Here is a 23,282-nt window from a genome sequence, read left to right on the forward strand (position 1 = left end):
CAATGGAGCAACATTTAAAAAAAAAACTCAAGGAAACATAGTGTGAGCCAAAGATTTTATAGTATGTCAAGCGGTACTTAAAGTGTCTAGGCTCTAGAAAGTTTAAACATGCTAGAACTTGAGGAATATTGTACTTACAAGCCCTCCTTGAGTACTTAACTAGAAAAGCTTCATCCAGTTTCAAAGAGTTGATTGGGAAGCCTTCGGCTAAAGTATTGAAGAGTATTAAATGTACTTAAATATGTTTAAGTACATTAAATATATTTATAAAGTATATTAGAATACTATATTGAATTTTATAACATACACAAACTAGGATGAGAAAATAGTGTGTAAATGTTTTATGTTCTAAAAATTTCAAATAGAAATAAGGCAACTAAATAAATATGGGAAGATGGGAGAAAGGAGTAGAATAAGTTTGTTGGTTGTCACAAAGGCAATTAGATGGAAGACCAAGTATATCATCTAAAACAGCAAAGGGTCTGCCCTGGTGGTCTGGCGGTTAACTCCTTTCCATTGCAGGGGCTTAAGTTCCATCCCTGGTTGGGGAACAAAGATCTCACATGTTCTGTGGTGTGGCCAAAAAAATAAATACATAGGATGACAAACAATAGTAGAAGCTTGGAAAAGCAAAAAGGGGTCTTTTACAGCATTACATAAAATGTTATCAGTATAAATGTAAACCATTAGAACATGAAAACCTTTTATGTTCTAAAGATAAAAAGAAATTTTAAAAGCAAGGAACACTCCACATAGTGAAAGAAACACAGTAAATACAGCAATATATACACTCATTTATTTTCTAAAAAGAAACATAGGAAAGATAAACTAGCAACTAATGAAAGTAATTACCTATAAGAGCTGTTAGGAATGGAGTAGAAGCATAGGCATGACAGCTAGGTTACTCTGAGTGTACTTTTTACATAGTTTAACTTTGAGCCATGTAAATGCTTCACATTCAAAAACCATAAAAATTTTAAACAAATACAAAATTGAATACAAACAAAAACAAATGAAATTAGTTATATCACATTGATAACATAACTATGTAGAGAAAAGAGTAATTTCCATTAACTTTTGAACACTGTACTCTGGCTACATTTTCTTAGTGGGCTGTTATTCTAAGGACAGAGAATTGCAGAGATCTTAAATTTTATTTTGTATGTTTACCAATTAGTAATACGAACTGTGGTGTTGGAGAAGACTCTTGAGAGTCCCTTGGACTGCAGGGAGATCCAACCACTCCATTCTAAAGGAGATCAGCCCTGGGTGTTCCTGGGCAGGAATGATGCTAAAGCTGAAACTTTAGTACTTTGGCCACCTCATGCAAAGAGTTGACTCACTGGAAAAGACTCTGATGCTGGGAGAGATTGGGGGCAGGAGGAGAAGGGGACGACGAGGATGACATGGCTGGATGGCATCAGTGACTCGACGGATGTGAATTTTGAGTGAACTCCGGGAGTTGGTGATGGACAGGGAGGCCTGGCGTGCTGTAATTCATGGGGTCGCAAAGAGTCCGATGTGACTAAGCGAATGAACTGAACTGAACTGATCGTAGTGCTGAAACATAAGCTATAAGTAAAACATATAAGCAATTATAGACTTCCCTGGTAGCTCAGCTGGTAAAGAATCTGTCTGCAATGCAGGGGACCCTGGTTCAATTCCTGGGTCGGGAAAATTCCCCTGGTAAAGGGAATGGCTACCCATTCCAGTATTCTTGCCTGGAGAATCCCATGGACAGAGGAACCTGGACGTCTACAATCCATGGGGTCACAAAGAGTCGGACACAACCGAGTAACTAAGCACAGCATACAGCACAAGCAAATACATTTTTACTCAAAAGCAATATTTTCACTGCAAGAGAAAAGAGAGGAAAATATAAAATAATAAAAAAGCCTGTAATGCTTAATTTTAATTGTAAACATCAATTTGAATTTATGAATTCTTAAAAATGTCATTTCTTAGCTATGCCTATATGACCCAGAAACAAATGGGAGTTAAAATTTCATTTCCCCCGAAAAGGAATAGATAGGGCTTCTTGAAGAAATAGCTAATATTCCCCAGGTTTGGAACATGATGAGTACGAGGCACATCTGGGACATGTTGTTATACCTGAAGAAAGGAAGAATTCAAAGACTAATGCGGTCATGTCTAAAAAATACAGAAGCTAGTTTGCAGTGACTTACACTGGCTACTGGTTCACAACAGGAACTCAAAAAGAACTATGATGTAACTGACTATATAATACATTGAAGAACAAAAACATTGATTCTTGAAAAAGAGAGGACTTTGGGAAAAAGGAAGGAGGGAAAATAGTCTTTTTAAAATAGAGAACTAATAAACGTAAAAGAAAATTAGAGAATTAAAAATTTTAAACCATCATTTTGCACCTCAATGTGATAAATGATTCAATTAAGATCATCAGTTGATGCTAGAGACATTAAATAAAAGGCTGTTAGAGATCTATTAGTCATAATCTTAACTGAACAATTATCATCAATAATGAGACAATCTAGAATTGTGTGTCTTCTGATACAATATAAAACCTATAAGATAATCCATGAAATGCTCTTTCAAAAAACATTTAACCTGAATTTAATCAAATCTATAGACTTCCAGTTCAAAGGAAATGCAAATAAAGAAAACAAATCAAGTATATAGACAGATCAAGGATAATGTCAAGTAACAGATTCTTCAAAAAGTCACAACAGGGAAAAAAAGCCATCAGGGTATGAGGAAGTCTCTTCCAGGCTAAAAGAGACAATCAGATAGAAAGTATGAACCTTAATTGAATAGATCACAACAAGAAAAACCCTATAAAAGTTCATTTTTGAGACAATTGGAAATATCTGAATATGAATATAGATGGTACAATCAATTTAAATTTTCTTAAGTATGACAATGGGATTCAATTTAATTAGAAAAAAATGTCCTTATTTTAGGAGTAAAGTGTCCTGATAATGCTAGTATGCAAAATGTTAATAATTGTTGAGTTCAGGTGGAAGGCAAATGGGTATACCATTATTTCAATTTTTATATACTTAAACATTTTTTTTAATGAGAAGCTGACAAAAATTTAAATAGAAAAAAAAAAAGTCTTTAACAATGCTTACTTTGTGAGTGCCTAAAGATAACCCAGGCTTCACTGGTGGCTCAGATGGTAAAGAATTTGCCTGCAATGCAGGATACCCAGGGTTCAAAGCCTAGTGGAGGTGATGGAATTCCAGTTGAGCTATTTAAAATCCTAAAACATGATGCTGTGAAAGTGCTGCACTCAATATGTCAGCAAATTTGGAAAATAGCAGTGGCCACAGGACTAGAAAAGGTCAGTTTTCATGCCAATCCCAAAGAAACACAATGCCAAAGAATGCTTGACTACCGTACATTTGCACTCATTTCACATGCTAAAAGGCTGTACTCAAAATCCTTCAAGCTAGGATTCAGCAGTATGTGAAGTAAGAACTTTCAGGTGTACAAGTTAGCTTTAGAAAAGGCAGGGAAATGAGATATCAATTTGCCAACATCCACTGGATCAGAGAAAGGAAGGAAATTCCACAAAAACTTCTGCTTCACTGACTAGTGAAAGCCTGAAAGCCTTTGACTGTGGGTCACAACAAATTGTGGAAAATTCCTATAGAGATGGGAATACCAGACCACCTTATCTGCCTCCTGAGAAAACTGTATGCTAGCTAAGAAGCAAGTTAGAACCTTATATGGAACAACAGACTGGTTCAAAATTGGGAAAGCAGTAAGACAAGGCTGTATATTGTCACCCTACTTATTTAACTTGTATGCAGAGTACATCATGCGAAATGCTATGCTGGGTGAATCACAAACTGGAATCAAGATTGCTCAGAGAAATAACAACCTCAGATATACAGTTGATACCACTCTAATGTCAGAAAGCAAAGAGAAACTAAAGAGCCTCTTGATGAAAGTCAAAGAGGAGAGTGAAAAAGCTGGCTTAAAACTCAACATTCAAAAAACTAAGATCATGGCATTTGGTCTCATCACTTCACAGCAAATAAAAGGTGAAAAAGTGGAAGCAGTGACAGATTTTATTTTCCTGGGCTCCAAAATCACTGCGGCTGGTGATGCAGCCATGAAATTAAAATTTGCTTGCTCTTTTGAAGAAAAGCTATGACAAACCTAGACAGCATATTAAAAAGCCGAGACATCACTTTTCTGACAAAAGCCTGTATAGTCAAAGCTATGGTTTTTCCAGTGGTCATGTATGGATGTGAGAGTTGGACCATAAAGAAGGCTGAGTGCTGAAGAATTGATACTTTTGAACTGTGGTGCTGGAGAAGACTCTTGAGAGTCCCTTGGACAGAAAGGAGATCAAATTAGTCAATTCTAAAGGAAATCAACCATGAATATTCACTGGAAGGACTGATGCTGAAACTTTCTATACTTTGGCCACCTGATACGAAGAGCCAACGCATTGGAAAAGACCTTGATGCTGGGAAAAGTGAAGTCGCTCAGTCATGTCTGACTCTTTGTGACCCAATGCTGGGAAAGATTGAAGGCAAAAGGAGAAGAGAGCGGCAGAGGATGAGATGGGTAGATAGCATCAGCATCACTGACTCAATGGACATGAATTTGAGCAAACTCCAGGAGATGGTGAAGGACAGGGAAGCCTGGTGCGCTGTAGTCCACCAGGTTGCAGAGTTGGACATGACTTAGTAGTGACTGATGAACAATAAAAAGGTAAAAGATACAAAGTAATGGAAATTTGGGGCATTGTGTGTGTGTATATGTATATATATATAGAGAGTTGTTTAGTCAATAAGTTATGTCCGACTCTTTTGTGACCCCATGGACTGCAGCCTACCAGACTCTTCTGTCCATGGGATTCTTCAGGCAAGTATACTGGAGTGGGTTGCCATTTCTCTCTCCAGATTTTCCCAACCCAGGGATCACATCTGCTTCTCTTGCATTGGCAGGCAGATTCTTCAGTTCAGTTCAGTCGCTCAGTCGTGTCCAACTCTTTGCGACCCCATGAATCGCAGCACGCCAGGCCTCCCTGTCCATCACCATCTCCCGGAGTTCACTCAGACTCACGTCCATCGAGTCCGTGATGCCATCCAGCCATCTCATCCTCTGTTGTCCCCTTCTCCTCCTGCCCCCAATCCCTCCCAGCATCAGAGTCTTTTCCAATGAGTCAACTCTTCGCATGAGGTGGCCAAAGTACTGGAGCTTCAGCTTTAGCATCATTCCTTCCAAAGAAATCCCAGGGCTGATCTCCTTCAGAATGGACTGGTTGGATCTCCCTATAGTCCAAGGGACTCTCAAGAGTCTTCTCCAACACCACAGGTCAAAAGCATCAATTCTTCGGCGCTCCGCCTTCTTCACAGTCCAACTCTCACATCCATACATGACCACAGGAAAAACCATAGCCTTGACTATTAGGGAAGCCTATATATATATATATACACACACACACACACACACACACACACACACACACACACACACCCATATGTATATATCAAACATCCAAAGTAAGCTTGAGACTTTAAAATTTTAGAATTCATAGCAGTATTTTAAAAGTCATAAAATGAAGCATAAACTCACCTGATTTTCTGTAATCCTATCATCACCCAAGAAATATTAATCTACTGTTGTTATAATATTTAAAATGTATTGAAGCACCTCGCATATATTAGAAAAAAGCACTTAGTGTAATTTTTAATGGCTCTATTTACTATCCAAGCAGAATAAAATGAAACATAATGAAACTTCAGCCTAAGGAGAAAACTTAAATCCCCAATTATTAGAAATTGTGTTTTTGTATATACAGTGTCTTTTAAGAAACAGCAACCACATAAACCCACATCTACAGATTTTGTTTAAAATATATAAGTGAAGTCTGATTTAACACATTTAATTAAACCTTTTAAATACTCTATGTTTAAAGTACATCTTAACAAGAGTGCATTTTCAGATGATTACCCCAAAACACTGTAACAGCATTCATTATTCTTTGAAATCCTTAGTGAGTTTAATTTCAAAAAGGATGAAAGTGTATATCTCAGGTAAACTATTTTCAAAGGAATATCATTACTGTTTATTTTAAAGAAGTTATTTTAACATACCAGAGACCCTAAATAAGTAAACATAAATAAATGCCAAAATGAAAAAACCTGGTTAGATCTAATGGAGGTTTGATACTTAACACCAATAAAGGATGACTGGAAATGTGGAGCTATCAGTTAACAGTGAAGGTCTATTATGAGCCATCCTGGCAATTGATATCAATTTTATTCTATGAACTCCTCCTCAGAGTAGTGATGGCTAATGGTAATTTAAAATTAGCTCAGGAAACACCCTTCTAGTTGCTAGATGGGATGCTGTTTAATTCATGAATTGCCAAAAATGCCAATTAGATCTTCAAAATAAATACATAAATAAAATTAGCTCAAAATTGTACATAAATATACAGCATACGTTAAATTTATGAATTTTTTCTTTTAATTATCCCAACATTTAATAAAATTGTCATTAAATATCAGAACTGAAAACTAAATAAATAATACAAGTGCTACTTAGTACTGTATCTGATTGTTTTTCTAACCTTCAGTCATATGTTCAGAAGCATCTGACAAAATTTCTGAAATTAAAAATGACAATGTATATAAGTCTTTATGGGCTTCGCAGGTGGAGCTCACGGTAAAGAACCCACCTACCACTGCAGGAGACGTAAGAGACGCAGGTTCGATCGCCAGGTTGGGAGGAACCCTTGGAGGAGGGCATGGCCACCCACTCCAGTATTCTTGCCTGGAGAATCCCACGAACAGAGGAGCCTGGTAGGCTACAGTGCACAGGGTTGCAAGAGTCGGACACGGCTGAAGAGCCTGAGCGTGCAGCATGCACAGTCTCCATAAACAATTGTCATTGCTTGCGTCATCCTCATCAATTCAGAAACATGTGTATTAGTGATGAATGGTAAGGAATCTGGTCTTACCCAAAAACAGTTCTGGCCTACATCCTCAGGAGGTCCCAGTAGGAGAAGTGTCTTTGTTATTCACATTGGGCTCCTCAAATTACATGAGCTAATTTATGCTAACATGAGACCCTGGCATCTGAGGTCTACTAGTTCTCCAGGGAGGATCAGGGCTGGAGAGTGAGTTAAACTATGTGATCAAAGAATCAATCAAGCATTCCAAATAATGAAACTTTGGTAAAAATATGAAAACCAAAGCATAGGTGAATTTTCCCAGTTGGCAGTACTCTGCATGAAGTATCATAGATTTTAGCTAGGCGTATATATACAACATTGTCCAAGGCTTCACCAGGAGTGGACAATTGGAAAGGATGACTGGAATTTAGACCCCTCCTTACCTCTGTCCAATGTTCTCTTCCTTTGTCTGGTCCTAATTTGTATCCTTCCTCTGGAATAACTATGATTGTGAATATAATAGCTTTCAGTGAGTTCTGTCTTTCCAGTGAATTATTGAACCTAGGTGAATTTGGGAAACCTCTGAATTTATAGTCACCAAGATGCTCTACAATAGTAGAATTTCAAATCTTTGGGATTTGAGGTCAGTTTATTTCCTCTGATATTTTCTCTTCTAGAATGTGTAGGTAATCAGTCCTGCTTTGGGAAAAATTCTCTTTAAGAACAGTAAGAAAGACAATTATGATTACTAATACTGGTCCCTATCTGAATCTGCCAAATAACAGTGGTATCTATAAGATTTAGATTATGAAGCATATTTACATAGCACAGGATTCAAGAATTTTGAAATACTTTCAACAGAAGTATTCCAATACAAATATAAAGATTTTCAGTTGGTGCTTCTCATGTAGTTAGGACTCCACACTTCCACTGCAGGGGGCATAGGTTTGATCCCTGGTTGGGAAACTAAGATCCTGCAAGCCATGCAACACAGCCAAAAAAATAAATTATGAAGAAAACATATACCACTTACTGTAATCTCTTACCTTTGATGCTATCAAGAGATAATTTGATTAAAGCAAAAAGTTTTAGACTGTTATAATCATACAGGTAGAGAAATTCTAACTAGTTTAAATAAGACCCAGTCTTTCACACTAGAGCAAAGTGAAAAGGAAGAACATAGTAAAAAGGAAGGGAACCAGAGAGGTAGGAAACGGCTCAGGGAGTCACTCTTGATATATGGAAAGACTAATTCATGGTTAAGTCAGACACAGGTGAACAGGAAAACAAGAAAATATAGGGAAAAATTTACATAGTTATGAAAATAATCTATTTTCAGAAATCTAGAGAACAGAAAATAACTGGATACCAAAAAATGACAAAGAGAAATTTATCAATTAAAAAGCCATTTAAACAAAAGACCAACTTATACATTCCTTTGAATTATGTCCATAAAAAATTTAAATATACAAATCACAACCCCAAACCCAAAAGAATCTTTTTAAACAAATGAAATACATATAATGACAAATTCAGAATCCAAATCATTTAAAAATATTTTTAAAATCACAGTAAATTCTATCTTATAATAAGAAATAAAAAAATCAAAATGAGAGTTATATACAATTGTTAAAATTTCAAAAGTTCAATGATGGAGCAATGGTACCATAATTTCTTTAAATAAATTCTATTTACTAACATTTGTACAATATACCTATTTCAATATTGTTAGATAATGAATTTAAATAGCAAATGTTGAAACAATGAAAACACTGAATTATAGTTATTCTTAAAACATCCTAATTTTGCCTATGTGTCCAAAATTGTGAATTACAGTAATATCCTCAAGAAAAGCCAGGTATTTGGTAAAGCAAGGCACACAGGACCAGATTTTGATAACGGTGCTTTTTCTTTGGTCTTATAAGTACTTTAAATATGCTACATATCTGGGAGATTCTTCAGATGACTTTCAATACAGCATAAATAACTTTTATAACCTTTTTATCATGTACAGTATACATTCACATGTAATTAAATATTCTAACAATGAATATGTAAATAAAATGAATGATGCTAAACCGTTTTTAAATACAAAACTCAGATGAGTGACTATACAATGACATATTAAAGTTTAATAATCTGATATGTAGGAAAAGTTTATCAGTTCTTAGGAATAGTCTTATTACACTAGGTCTACTAAGCACAAAGTCAATTAGTTTCCACTCAGATTCTGTCTCCTTGGAATCTAGTTTAAATCTCAAATCACCTTTCCTTCTATGAAACTGTGACATTCAATATAAACTGATGTAAACATTCAAGTTTTGCATGTCTAAACTACATTTTCCACTGTAAAAGTAGTCTACGACTTCTCTAAAAATCACTTATTAAAGAATTGGTAATATTACTGTGTTGATTACATCTATATGTTGCATTTCAAGCTTTTCTTCCAAAATACTTGTAGAACTATCAACTGGCACTCTTCTCCCATGCGTTAGCACGTTTCTTTGAAAGGAACAAAGTTGTTGAGAGATAAATGTAAACTTTAAAAAGTATAAGAATTTAAATAATCAAGGAATCATCATTATAGAAGGTTGATATAATAAGGCTTTTGGAGGTCATCAAAGCACACACCACACACAGAAGAAAATGGCATTACGTGTACCTATGACGTGGTCTAGGACATGGGTCCACTGTTTCAAATATGGTTCTTTCTTTATGAATCAAAAGCTATAGACTATACAACCAATTCTCTATTCCAACCTACTAGAAAAGCAAAATATAAATTATGTTTGTCTAATAAAAGTTTGCTTTGAGAATATACTTTAGACTATTTTGCCCATTGTCCAAACTCTTGACTACATTTTATAAAAGTTGGAAGCAATCTTGAAAATTGTGTTATTTTGGGGCACCTGAAAATATATTACTACTATAACTAACATGCTTGATGTCCAATAATTTGCTTGTTAAAATTGGGAGAAACTAAACTTGAATTCACAATTAATGATGAATGCATACCAGGTTAATACATAAGTACCCAACACTTCAGTGTAAGCTGAGCATAAATCTTTATATTTAGTCTTGAGGTTTTAGATTTCTCTTAGCATTAAGTAGTAAATGTAAATCTCAATGTTGTTATAGTCTAAAAACACCATTCTCAAATTGTAGTAAAGTTATTTAATAAATACTCTAAAAAGTAGTCACTGAAAAATGTAAGTCAGAGTTCCAGAAAGTTTGCTTGGTACCAATTTGGAATTACCAGCAAATTAATGTAAAAATATTTTGTAACTTTAAGCATTTTAAAAAACTCTGAATGGAATATATTAGGCCTGTGTCTTGTTGAGACTAGGTTTGCCTCAGCAAAGTAACACAGCCAGTCCTAATTAGTCGAGATTAGCCAACAGATTTTAACAGTATTTTCAGTCAAATTTTAACAAAATCCATTAGAATTATATAAAAATATTTATTTTTTTACAGTTTTTATACAATTAGAACAGGAGACTTTTTAAAAATACATAATGCATGAAGGAAAAAATAAAGTACTTCTATACACAATAGGTAATTCTGTCTCTAGACAACAATAAATTAAACCCCTATTTCAATTTTAGAAAGTAACTGTGCCCACCAATTCATTTGATCATTTCTGCTATATTTTCTCTCCCTGAACCATAACTCATGTAATTTGCAATCTCAACTCCAGTGCTAATCAAATGCAAAAGAAATGGAAAATAAACCACTACTGTAAAGCAAAGTTGTGGCTCTTTCTTGGCAGCTTTTGTAAGGTCACAAAAAGGGAGTTCAGAATTTGGCTGCCTCTCTCAGACATTTGATCAGAATATTCCTAGGAATGGTGGGTTTATGAGAGGCCTAGAAAGTTCTTCTGAACACTTTGAATTTATAGTTATAGTGCCATTTAAAATACATCATGGCAATCTGGAATGTTTAAGTCATTCTGGTCTCAATTTATTCATGTCTATACTATTATATATTTGGTTGTTTTGTCATCAGTTATAGATCAGTGAATAAAATCATCATCTAAAAAACTCTCTAGTTGTGTACAGTATATGTTGTGATAGTTTAAAATTCTCCAAATGGAGACATTAGACAATAATTATTATTTTAAATTATTAAATGAGTATTTAACCCCTTTAAATTACATTTTAAAACTTTAATGGAAATTAACACAGAGAGAAATTTATTTTAAAGTAATAGTAAGGATTTATCCAATTTACAGAAAAAAATACAATTAAGAGACAAAGGACAAAACTCCATTAATGTAAAACTCACTGGCTACTATCTAGCACAGGAACAAATGGATTGCATTCAGCAGTTTCAAAGCACTAAAAAGATCTTAAAGTTTAGATGGGGAAACATGTGTATATTTCTTTATATTAAATTTAAATATGAATTTTATTCTCTGACAAATCAGACCCAGAAAGTTACTTTATCAACTTTTATGCATTTGAACATTTCCAACATATAGCAATCCTTTGTTTAGTAATCTCCTGTATAAATATAAAAATCTGAGATATGTGAAAATGGTTTTCAAATCATACTATTTCTTCACAGCTTTATAGATAATTATAATGTTCAAACTTTGAATATCCATGTTATTTGATATATCTGTACAGAAAGAATAAGATAAAAAACATTTAATAAAATTAAATATATATAATTTGCAAAATTGATGTTTGACACTTGCTGTGTGCTATTTCAAAGAGTGCATAGGATATTTCTGTAGCAATCAAAAACATAGTATCTTTTAAAAAACTCAGATTTTAAATTTCCTCTAGTAATTATTCTAATCCCTGGAAATACTTTCAAGTTTTGATTTTTAGAAGCAATAGATATTTTGTTACATATATGTATATTTTATCCTTAAACTTTTGTATTTTCAAACCATTTGAACATTATCATCAGATTCAGCATGATAATTTTCTCTTAGAATCTGTAGAAGTCCTCTGTGCAGCATTAATGTTGAGATTCCCAGTGCACCACTGTGAAAAACCAGATAAATTACCACTATGCTTTAGTGGGATTTCCTGCAGGTTTGGGATCATAACCATATAGGAAAGTAGCTGTTATTACAAGGATGGCTCCAAGGAAAAAGACACTAAATAGATGAAGAAAAAACGAAAAAGAGAAAATCAGATTAAACACAACACAAATTGTATTTCTTTACTATAAAATACAAATATAATTTGGGAAAAAATGTTCCAGTAACATGGCTAACAAATACTAAGTGGTTACTAGGTTCCAGATATTCAGCTAGGTGTTTTATATGCATTATCTCATTTAGTTCTCAAAACAACCTTATGAAGAGGGACTAGCATTGCCCTCATTTGTTAATATATGAAGAAACAGGTTTAGAGAATCTAAATAATTGTCTTAAAGTCCCACAGCTTGAAGCAGAAAATGGGATTCAAACTTGGGTATGTCTGACTCTAGAGCCAAACCTGCACTTCCATCCACTGTGCTATATATACTGTAGTCTCCCAAAATAAGTATGTATAAAATGTTATGTTTCATCTTTTTTTAAAACCATTTTTAAAAACAGTAGTTAATTTATAATGTTTTGTTAGTTTTGGGTATACAGCAAAGTTATTCAGTTAGACATGTATATGTATATAAAGTATTTCATTTTAGTATGCCTTTTACCTATAATACATTGAAGACTAACAGATTTCGATTTTTTTAACAAAATTTGAAAATATACAGGGAAAACTGCACTCTTTTCAAACCAAAGTAAAGTTCAGTTTAAAATCGAAGGTATTAATAAATAAAACTCAGGACTAATTTTTATAGTAGTAGTGTTAGTTGCTCATTCATGTCTGACCATTTGCAACCCCACAGACTGAAGCCCACCAGGCTCCTCTGTCTATGGGATTCTCCAGGCAAGAATACTGGAGTGGACTGCCATTCCCTTCTCCGGAGGATCTTCCCAACTCAGGGATTGAACCCGGGTCTCCTGCATTGCAAGCAGATTCTTTACCATCTGAGCAACAGGGAAGATCAGTTTTTATAGGATGCTTTAAAAAAGGAAATTAGATTAACTGCAAGAAGACTTGGTTTCTTCTTTATCTATCCATACATATATAATATACCTTACTATAAACTAGAAATGAATAGAAACTGGTACTGGAACTTAAACTGAATATAAACTAGAATATCAATCAACTTTTAACATGTATATTCTTTGAAGTGTTGTTACAGGGATATGAATTAGTCTTGTTTTTAAAGTTTTATTAACAGTTATGATTTAAAGGCCCTTCATAATATAGTCCTTGCAGTCTTTTTTCTTGTTGTTGTTGTTTTCTAGTCCTTGCAGTCTTATCTCCCACACTCCACCCAACCCCATCTATGTCAGCCACTCCATTTAGGGAACACAACATGCCTTTCAGGACACTGTCTTTGTAGATGTTATTCCTCTGCCTGCAATATCCCTCCCAAGAAAACTGCTTATTGATAACAACTCAGGTCTAAAGTCTCTAAGACTAACTCCCCTAAGCAAAGTTACTCTATGGTAATACTTTATCACACTATAGTAAATAATATGATATTTACATTCTGTTCCTCTGTTCAACCATGTGTTCCTCACGCATCATTATATTCCTAAGAACCTAGCATATATAGGGAGCTTAGTCACTACCTGTTATGATACGTCTAGTGTTGACTTGCTGCAGATGGGCAACTTTTCAAAAGCCTTGAATACAGGTATATGTATACAATTAAGAGAACATAATACTTCCTACAATGTATCCTGAAGAAAATTACTACCACAGGAATATTTGGTCAACTACTTAGACTCTGACCGAGCACTTTCTTGGTCAATCATAATGAGCTTTTCCTAGCTTTCCATAAACCTGGAATTGTCTAAAATCACATGCTCAGTTGGAAAGTTGTCTGATCCAACTTTCTAGGAATCCATTCTATGATATCTCTAACAGGATCTACTAGAATATCTATTACTATCAGGAAACCCCTGCTTTCCCAATCCAGCTATTTTTAGATGGTTCTGAGAGAAAAAAATTTTAAGGAAGAAGCTACCAGAATTTAATACTTAAAGGATTTGCACCCCCTCTTTCTAATGGATTGTGTATATACTTCCATTGCTGTATTGATCATAGTTATAATTTATTCTCATGTCTGTTTCTCCAATCACTGAGACCTCCTTGAAGATAGAAAATCATATCTTATTCATGCATTCCTATTTCTCTAGGATCTTCTAGTACACTGACAGACACATAGTGGAAACAATAAATTTTTGATAAAAGAATAAGCAAGTCTAAATATAAGGATGGTAACACCAACAAGCAAAATAATGAGCACCTAAAAACAGGAAAGAGAATACTGGTGATATATCAGTAGAGATGTCCAGCACCCAGGTAAAAATAGGAAATTAGAGTTAAGGTGAAGCTGGGACTTCTTCATAGAGAAGACAGGTTAAGACATGACAGTAGATAAGATGGATAAGAAAGTGAGTGAGAACTGACAGGTTACCAAAGGAACAACCAGAAAGGCAGGTACAGGGGTTAAGGGTAGTACTGAGAAACCAAAAAACTGTTTCAGTAGGTGAAATGGGGACAACAAAGGAAAATATATTATTACATTCAGAATACAGATCTTTGCATTTATTGGATAATGGAAGTTGTCCACGAAAGTAAAAATACATAAAGATGGAGGGTTTAGCTATCTATTTTAGGAAAAATAACCTGTCTCCTCCATCTAACTTGGTGTCCTATGCATATTCTCAAAACATTCATTCATTCAACAGTAACAGTATCATTGTCTTTTCTCCTTTTATCTTCATCCCACCATACCCCACATGCTCCCTCAGAAACATGGATTTACACATGTAAGTATGTACCTTACTGAAAAAAACTCCTACTCTTTTGTTCCTCTCCTTGTTTACTTGTTCATTTACTTGTTTTATTCCCTGCATGATTCAAAGATTTAAAGTTATCACCTTGGCCTTATATGAGGCTTTATTTTTTTAAGGTATGCCTTTTTAAGTTACTCTTAAAATCTACAAGTACTAAACATTCTCAAATAATATTAAAGCATGTAATTTCCCCCATTTAATAGGTAGGGAATTTAATGTTGTATTTAGTCACTAAGTCGTGTCTGTCTCTTTTGAGACCCCATGGACTGTAGCCCACCAGGGTCCTCTATCTAAGGGATTTCCCAGGCAAGAATACTGGAGAGAGCTGCCATTTCCTTCTCTATGGGATCTTCCGACCCAGGGACTGAATCCATGTCTCCTACACTGCAGGCAGATTCTTTATTGCTGAGCCACCTGGGAAGCCCTCAGGTAGTTTAGGTAGGGAATAAAGCATCATTAAGATAGAGGTGCTAATTATTAGTCTCACTAGTAAGTAATTCATTCCCAAACCAAGCTAAAAACAGTAACAGAAATTCATGTCTCAGAAAAATTACAGATTTCAACACGCATGTCCCAGTCCTACTGTTCAAGTTTCTAGAGAAGAACCAAATGACAAATGTTTAACATAGAAATATAACAAGCATATTACATTTTTCTACTACCATATTCCACCCACAATCCTATCTTACTCTCACTAACACAAACGAATTTTACTAACTCTTAAAATTTTAATATCTTAAACATTCATTCAACAATCAGAGTATCTATTATATGCCAAGTTCTTGCCTTGCTTACTTATCAGATGGTGATAAGACTTTGGAAGACAAAAGGAAAGAATGTTTAAAGAGGGGTTGCTCTTTTTCAGAGAGATCTCTTGAAAAAGGGATATTGGAGCTAAGATCTGAAGACATGAGGGAGTATGCCATGTGAATATGTCAAAGTGAAAGTGAAAGTGAAGTCATGCCCGACTCTTTGCGAACCCATGGACAGTGGCCTGCACCAAGCTCCGCCGTCCATGGGATTCTCCAGGCAAGAACACTGGAGTGGGTTGCCATTTCCTTCTCCAGTGAATCTTCCCGACCCAGGGATGGAACCCAGGTCTCCCGCACTGTAGACAGACGCTTTACCGTCTGAATAAAGGTCAAATCAGAGCCCATAGCAAAAAGGTTAAAAGAAAAAAAAAAGGTAAACGAGAGGTAAGTAATGTCAGATGAGGATAGAAAGATAGCTAAAAGCCAAACCAAATAGGCCATTGATGGTGACAACTTTTGAGTGACAAGGGAAGCAATCAGAAGGTTCCTGAGTACACTGATTTTGAAAATAATCATTCTGGTTACTGAATGGGGAAAATTCAGAGACACAGGTGAAGAAGCAAGGAGGAAAGTCAGGAGCCTATTTCCTTAATCTAGATGACAAATGAGGGTGACTTGGATCATGGTGATAGCATTACAGGTTGTGAGAAACAGTCACACTCTGGCAATATTAAAAAGGAAGAGTTAATAGGATTTGTCTCTGCATTAGAATGACATGTGAGAGGACAGTAAAGAGAAGGATGACTTTACTTCACTGAGAAAAGAAAAAATTTTCATACATTTTAACTTTCTCTTATAAAACTATGTCCATATCTATAGACTCTGCCTTCAAAGAAGGATAAATTGTGTTCCTAAAGTTAAAAGGCCTAAGCAATTGAAAGAGTGAAGGTATGTACAACAAACTGAGAACCCTGACAGAGATGGGGAATGAGTTATCTAGTAGACACTGAAGAGAAAATAGACAAATAGACAATTATATATAAAGGCCTGGAGTTCAAATTTAAATTTGAAGTTATTTGCGTATAAACAGTATTTAAAGGCATGAGAATAAAGATCACCAAGGAAGTGAGAGCAGATATAAGCCCAAAGATGAATGAAGAGAGTATCCCAAAGTTTAGAAAATGAGAAGATGAAGAGGGAGTGAAATTACAGGAAACTAAGGATGGTATCCTGGAATCCATTAAAATATAATCTCATTACCCTGGGATTACAAGTTAACAATTGTAGATCAAACAGCGCTTTCTGTTATACTTTACTATTCTCTCTCTGTCGCTCTCTTGGTATCTGTGACACGACACAGTCCTGGGTCTCCTGCTTCACCCATCATTCTTTCTGCAATTCTCTAGACTATTTTTCTCCCTAAAGAACTTTCTCATGAGCCACCTTTCAAAGATGACTCAAATTATCTTATAAACAAATTATCTTCTTCAAGAATGTCACCTCCTTTCCTGGCTTAAGCTATATAAATTCTTAAAATGACTTTATATGACTTAATCATTTTTTAAAATATGACTTTTAACTTTGGGGGAAAGACCCCTATTCAGATCTACTGGGGAAATTCTGGCCAGCCAAACTGTATAAAAAACTGTCTAGTGTTAGACTTTCTTTCATGCATTTAGTTTGAAACCCTTTTAAAAAGATAGTTAAATGAATCTTACTATATTTCTTTAAAAGCTGTAATAGAACAAAGTTTTTCAGATCAGATCATATGAAGGACTCACTTTTCTAAATAAGATCTAGAGAAATAGAAAAGAATACACTACCTGGTTGGTACAAAATCTTGTAGCCAAAAATAAGATATTAGTGTTGATAATATTATGGACAAAGAGGTTGCAAATCCTTTCAAAATGTTATCCGCATACTTAATAACAGCAGCTATTACAAGGCCTCCCAGTGCCTGCAGAAGTTTTAAAAGATTATTTTAAAAAATAGACACATATAAAACTGCTTTTCAAAATACTTTTTTGTCCTATAATCTAATTCCATTAAATAAGTGATTTTTATTAAAATTTCATAACATATGAGCATCTAGGTTTTGTTTAATAGACCCTCTCTTTCAAAAGGTATTGGATAAAATAACTACCAGCAGAATCTGCAGTTTGTTATAATAGAGTTTGACCATATTATGAATAAAATATCTCTCCTTATCCAATTTAGTAATTAAACATCACTTCTTCAGACAAACATGGGAAGATTGAATACTCAGATTAGTGAAACATTTTTATTTTTGATTAAAAATAAAACGTAACTTGATATTTTACTAGCCTTTTAATTGCCTAACTTGGCTTTCTTCCTCGAGTTTCTTCCAATTCTAATCTACCTTTCAAATTGCTGTCAGAGTACTCTTCCTGAAGCACTTTAATCACTCTCTTTAAGAGTGTAGAAAGAACTTTCTGCCAAATCCCTCTCAAATTCCAAATTGTAGCTACTTAAATAATGGTTTTACCATATCTCACAGTTTTGTTTTCTACCAAACCCTGGAGAAGGGAATGGCAACCCACTCTAGTATTCTTTCCTGGAGAATTCCATGGACAGAGGAGTCTGGTGGGCTACAGTCCATGGAGTCACAAAGAGTCAGACACAACTAAGTGACTTTCCCTTTATTTCACCAAACTCTACGTATCAACTCCCAAATCTGAGTTACCCACTATCATTGCACCTCTTCAAATGGTAAAAGCTTTAAGAGAGAAAGTCACAAATTATGCCAATGAGCTCACTATAAATAGATGTTTGAGTCCTGTTATTTCTTGGCAGTGCTCTCATTCTTCTATTTTCTCCCTCATACCAGCTGTACCAAACCTTTTAAATTCTTCTCAAGTCTGTAGTCTCTTCTTAAGGAAAGAGGGCTTTCCTCCTCAACAGGATAAAAGCCATCAGAAAATCTTTCTCAAATTTTCTCTGAATTTTCACTTAGCCTTATCTCCTTTTCTCTTATCTTAAAAATAGAAGTACCTTCCTCCTTTCAAAACACAGTTATCCTTTGCTACCTTCTCACCCATCTTCCCTAAGGGACTTTCAGCTTCAAATACCTCTAGAGAAAGGCTTTGTGAAGGCAGAGACTTGTATCTTCATTTTGTTTCCTCCAGAGTACTTAATAAGTATTTTTTGAAGATGAAATTATTCAACCGTTGAATAATTTCAAGTTATAAACTGAGGTTATTTGATAGGGATACTCCAATATGTGACGAATATTAAACTTTTAAACTGTTACAGATTTAAATATCTAGATCTGCTTCTTGAGCCTGAATGAACTGACTTTAGACTTGTGAAATGATTAGAACTGTAGAAAAATTAAAAGTTATATTTTTTCTCAGCTTCAACTCTATTATTCTTAATCTTGCGTTTCATTATGTTAAATTTAAATACCATAAAGTTCACATTACAGCATTTAGATTAGTCCTATTTTAACTTCCCTGAATAAACTAGATATAACAAGAGTACTAACAGGAGAAGCCCTTTTTCCTCCTATCAGTACATCATAGCTATTTTGATTTTCTATGTTAAAATAAAATTTATTAGCATAAATACAAAAATTTAAATGCTTTACCTGAAGAACAACAACTATCCAGGTCAGTCGGTTATATCCCTGAAAAAACCCATTCTTTGACACCAGTTCTCCATCATAAACATATACACCCATTAATCCAAATATACTCCCAAAGAAACCTTAAAAAAAAAAAAAAAAGTAAAGTCTATGTTATATGTCCTTTGGTTTGTCAGGAGAGATATTTTTCCATTAACATTACAAATAATTTTAAACTTAACTTTTCCATTTTGATAAAATTTGATTAAAAGTTTTTTCAGTTGTATAATTATATAAACTTAGAAAAAATATACTTAGTACTATATTATGACTAAGAAAAATACATGGGAATGTAAAACAGAACAGATTACTGGCTTTGGAGCACTGAAAAAATAGAGTGTATACATTACAGGACTGTATGGATATCCCATTCAAATATTTGTAAAATGTGCACTTTTGTATATTTCATTGTATCTTCCTATTGCTATATCTATATTTTCATATATTCACATTCATATATGCAGATATAATAATTCAGGTATGTGGTGTGGCATTTTTCTTTATTTAGAAATTTTGAATGTATGATAAGTAATATCCAAAAAGTTAGAAAAGACACAGTCAGCCACAGGCAACATCAGAAGGTTGTTCCTGAAGTCTCACCGTTATGGAAAAGTCAGCTCAATGAGAGAAGGAAATGTGTGTTGTTCACTGCTGAATCCCTTACTTCTACCACAGAGCTTATGGTAGACTTATGCCTTGTGACTACTGGAACTAAGATTTCCTGGAGCAATCCTAAGCTATGAATAAAGAAATGGTTATACTATAGGAGCCACCTCTTTAGGGGGAATTCTCTGGTAACATACTCAAAGAGCTCAGGGTAACTCAAATTTCTAAATAAAGTCATAACTAATCAAAGTATTCTACGATGAAAAAGGAACCAAAAGGGATGTGACATGTTCTAAAATTTTATTGGCAGCAACTAGCAGTTTTTATAAAAGGTTTATTTAATTAAAGATACATAGACATCTTTAAATATAACAATATAATCACTTTAAAAGTAATGTTAGAAAACATTTCAAACTTACCAAGTTGAATGTTTCTTATCCACACTGACTGTTTCGTTTCTTTTAAGATTTTCTCAAAGTAAACCCCAGCAAAGCCACTTGAAAAGCATGCTGTGAGAACTGCCATGAGGCCTACGAATTGTGAGCCAGCTGACAGTTCCTTAGAATTAAGCTCTTGAGAATCTGAGGGCCACTGAACAAAAAGAAACAACACAAGTTTAATTCCTATAATATTTTACAAAATACATGTTTAGAGCCCACTCTTAGACCTTAAGGTAAAAGTGCAACCATTTCTATTCCCGGGGATTACAGAGGAAAGCTTTTGAAAAAACCTTAGAATCATTTTTTTTCCCATAGTGATATTGCCTTTACAATCTATAATTTCAAAAATACCCTAAAAAAAGAGCTGCCGTTGCTACAGTTTAGTCACTAAGTTGTGTTCGACTCTTTGCAACCCCATGGACTGCAGCCCACCAGGCTGCTCTGTCCATGGGATTTTCCAGGCAAGAGTACTGGAGTGAGTTGCCATTTCATTCTCCATAAAGAGAGAAAGAGAATGAATAAATGCACAGATGCACAAAATAGCCTCTACAAGCAGATCAGTTGTAGAAATTCAGAGTGTGAAGTGTTGGAGCAGCAAAAATAAGTCCAAAGTGGTTGCTGTATTATGGAAGGTCCATATCAAGCTAATCATTCTGAGCTTTATTCTATAGATCAGTGTTCCTAAAACTTCACTTATTTCTCTATCCTCATCATTTTTGCCTACCTGAACTATTAGTTACTTGATTTTTTTAAATACCTCACTTTTAAAAATTGAATACCAACTACTTTACCTTAAGCAAGACCTATGAAAATACGGGTTTGATATGCCAATTATATTTCAGTAACACTCATTTAAATAAATAACGATTAGAAATATTTATTGAAAATATACAATACATACCACACTCTAAGGAAAGTGAATGCAGGGAGAGGGAAGGAGGACTTTGGATGGCAGGAAATTGACATGATTAGATTTATTTTAAGATAGCCCACAGTGGTGAATAAGTGGAGGCTGAATTTTGGGTGATGGTAAAAAACAAAACAAAACCATCAATTAGGAGGCAAAAGATTACTTGAGAAACAAAGAAGTCATGAAATGGGGAAATGTTAGTAGAGACAGACAAGGACAGAATCAGGAAGTATTAGAAAACAGTCACACAGCAAAAGAGACACAGATGTATTGAACGGACTTTTGGACTCTGAGGGAGAGGGAGAGGGTGGGATGATGTGGGAGAATGGCATTGAAACATGTATACTATCATGTAAGAAATGAATCGCCAGTCTATGTTCGATACAGGATACAGGATGCTTGGGGCTGGTACACAGGGATGATCCAGAGAGATGATATGGGGTGGGAGGTGGGAGGGGGGTTCAGGATTGGGAACTCATGTACACCCGTGGCAGATTCATGTCAATGTATGGCAAAACCAACACAGTATTGTAAAGTAAAATAAAGTAAAAATTAAAAAAAAAAAAGAAAACAGTCACAAAGTCTTAGTGATTAGATGTGTAGGCTGAAGGAAGCCTCTAGGACAACTCTCAGGCTAGGTAAATAATGACTGGAAAAAAATAGAAATAAAGGACAGGTTTGGTGGGGGAAAGGTAAAGTTTAGTTTTGGATACACTTGGTTTATAAGGCCTACTGAAGTGAAAAGTGAACCTGTTAGTCGCTCAGTAGTGTCCAACTCTTTGCGACCCCATGGACTGTAGCCTGTTAGGCTCCTCTGTCCATGGAATTCTCAGGGCAAGAGTATTGGAGTGGGTAGCCAGTCCCTTCTCCAGGGAATCTTCCTGACCCAGGGATCCAACCCAGGTTTCCCGCATTTCAGGTGGATTCTTTATTGTCTGAGCCACCAGGGAAGCCCACAACCAACCAAAGATGTCCAATGGGCTTTCAGATATTCAAATCTGAAACTAGAGGTGATAACCAGAGTTGATGACACAGATCAAGAAACTATCAGCATATCTATTAATAAAAACATCCAGAAAGAATGAAATCTCCAAAAATAAGGACATAATTTAAGAGAAACAATAAGCCTATCAACAACCCCAATCTCTAATGTGTATATGAGGGAAGAGGACCCCAGGAAGGAAACCACTAAGGAATCATTAGAAAGATATGAAAAGAACCAAGAAGGAGTGTATCAGGGAAGCTGACAGACAATAGGAAGGGAGTGACTGATCTCAAATGATCCGATACTAAGTAAAAATCAGCTTTGTTTTACAAAGTGTCTTATTTCCCTAAATAGACTATTCACTTCTTTGACTCAGATTATTTGATTTTATTTCTTTGTATCATTTATAGTCCCAATGTGGTATCTTCCTCATGGGGAAGCCCTCAAAAACAGATGTGAGAATAGCATTAATTTGCATCAACAAATGACAACCATACTCTCCAAAATGAGATTTTGAAACTGTGATAATAATGAAAGTTATACTTATCTTGAATAGTTACCTGTACAAAAGCAACTCCTGTCATCAAAATTACTAGGGAGAGCCACTGGTACACACCTAATTTTTTACTAAGCATTGACACAGAAAATAGTGCAGTTGTAAGAATTTTCAACTGATATGTGACCTGAAAAAGAAAACAGCTAATATTATTGTTTGTCTGTTTCTTAGAAGGACTACTAGAAATGTATTTTAGATACCTGATAAGTAGCTGCATCGAGATTTGACAGTGCCACATAGAGTAAATTATTCTGAAGAGTATATATCCCTGATGGAATAGCAAGTTTAAGCGTTTCCATAGGTTTATTTAGAATTTCATCATGTAGTATTCGATTCAGTGCTCTTAGACTACATTCTAGGAAAAAACACGAAATGGACAAAATCAGTAATTAAGTAACTCTGAATCCATTCCATATTCTCTCTCAAATCCTTGTTTTTCTCACCTGTAAAAAATGGAAATTCAGCTACCTATTAAGATACTTTGATGTCTACAGACATACCTCAGAGAGATTGCAGGTTCGGTTCTAGACCACAGCCATAAAGTGAGTATCACAATAAAGTATGTCACAGAACTTTTTTGGTTTCTCAGTGCAAATAAAAGTTATGTGCA

At 34.8% G+C, this 23,282-nt stretch overlaps 1 protein-coding gene across 2 annotated transcripts in view; it reads right to left on the reverse strand.

The window, feature by feature from the left end:
* Window positions 1-8,363: 8,363 nt before the first annotated feature.
* Window positions 8,364-23,282, reverse strand: part of SLC35A3 (solute carrier family 35 member A3) — a 41,953-nt gene continuing 27,034 nt past the window's right edge. Inside the window, exons 3-8 of one of the 2 annotated variants that reach the window (XM_068963604.1) lie at window positions 22,873-23,027; window positions 22,677-22,799; window positions 20,201-20,372; window positions 19,140-19,258; window positions 17,356-17,489; window positions 8,364-12,011 (exon numbers count right to left, since the gene is read on the reverse strand). In XM_068963604.1, the coding sequence (XP_068819705.1) occupies window positions 11,921-12,011; window positions 17,356-17,489; window positions 19,140-19,258; window positions 20,201-20,372; window positions 22,677-22,799; window positions 22,873-23,027 (794 nt within the window). In that variant the 3' untranslated portion in view covers window positions 8,364-11,920. The remainder of the gene's footprint in view (window positions 12,012-17,355; window positions 17,490-19,139; window positions 19,259-20,200; window positions 20,373-22,676; window positions 22,800-22,872; window positions 23,028-23,282) is intronic. The other variant, XM_068963605.1, reaches the window with a different exon arrangement.

Source organism: Capricornis sumatraensis, chromosome 2 (genome assembly GCF_032405125.1).
Source record: "Capricornis sumatraensis isolate serow.1 chromosome 2, serow.2, whole genome shotgun sequence".
NCBI classification, from domain to species: Eukaryota; Metazoa; Chordata; class Mammalia; order Artiodactyla; family Bovidae; genus Capricornis; species Capricornis sumatraensis.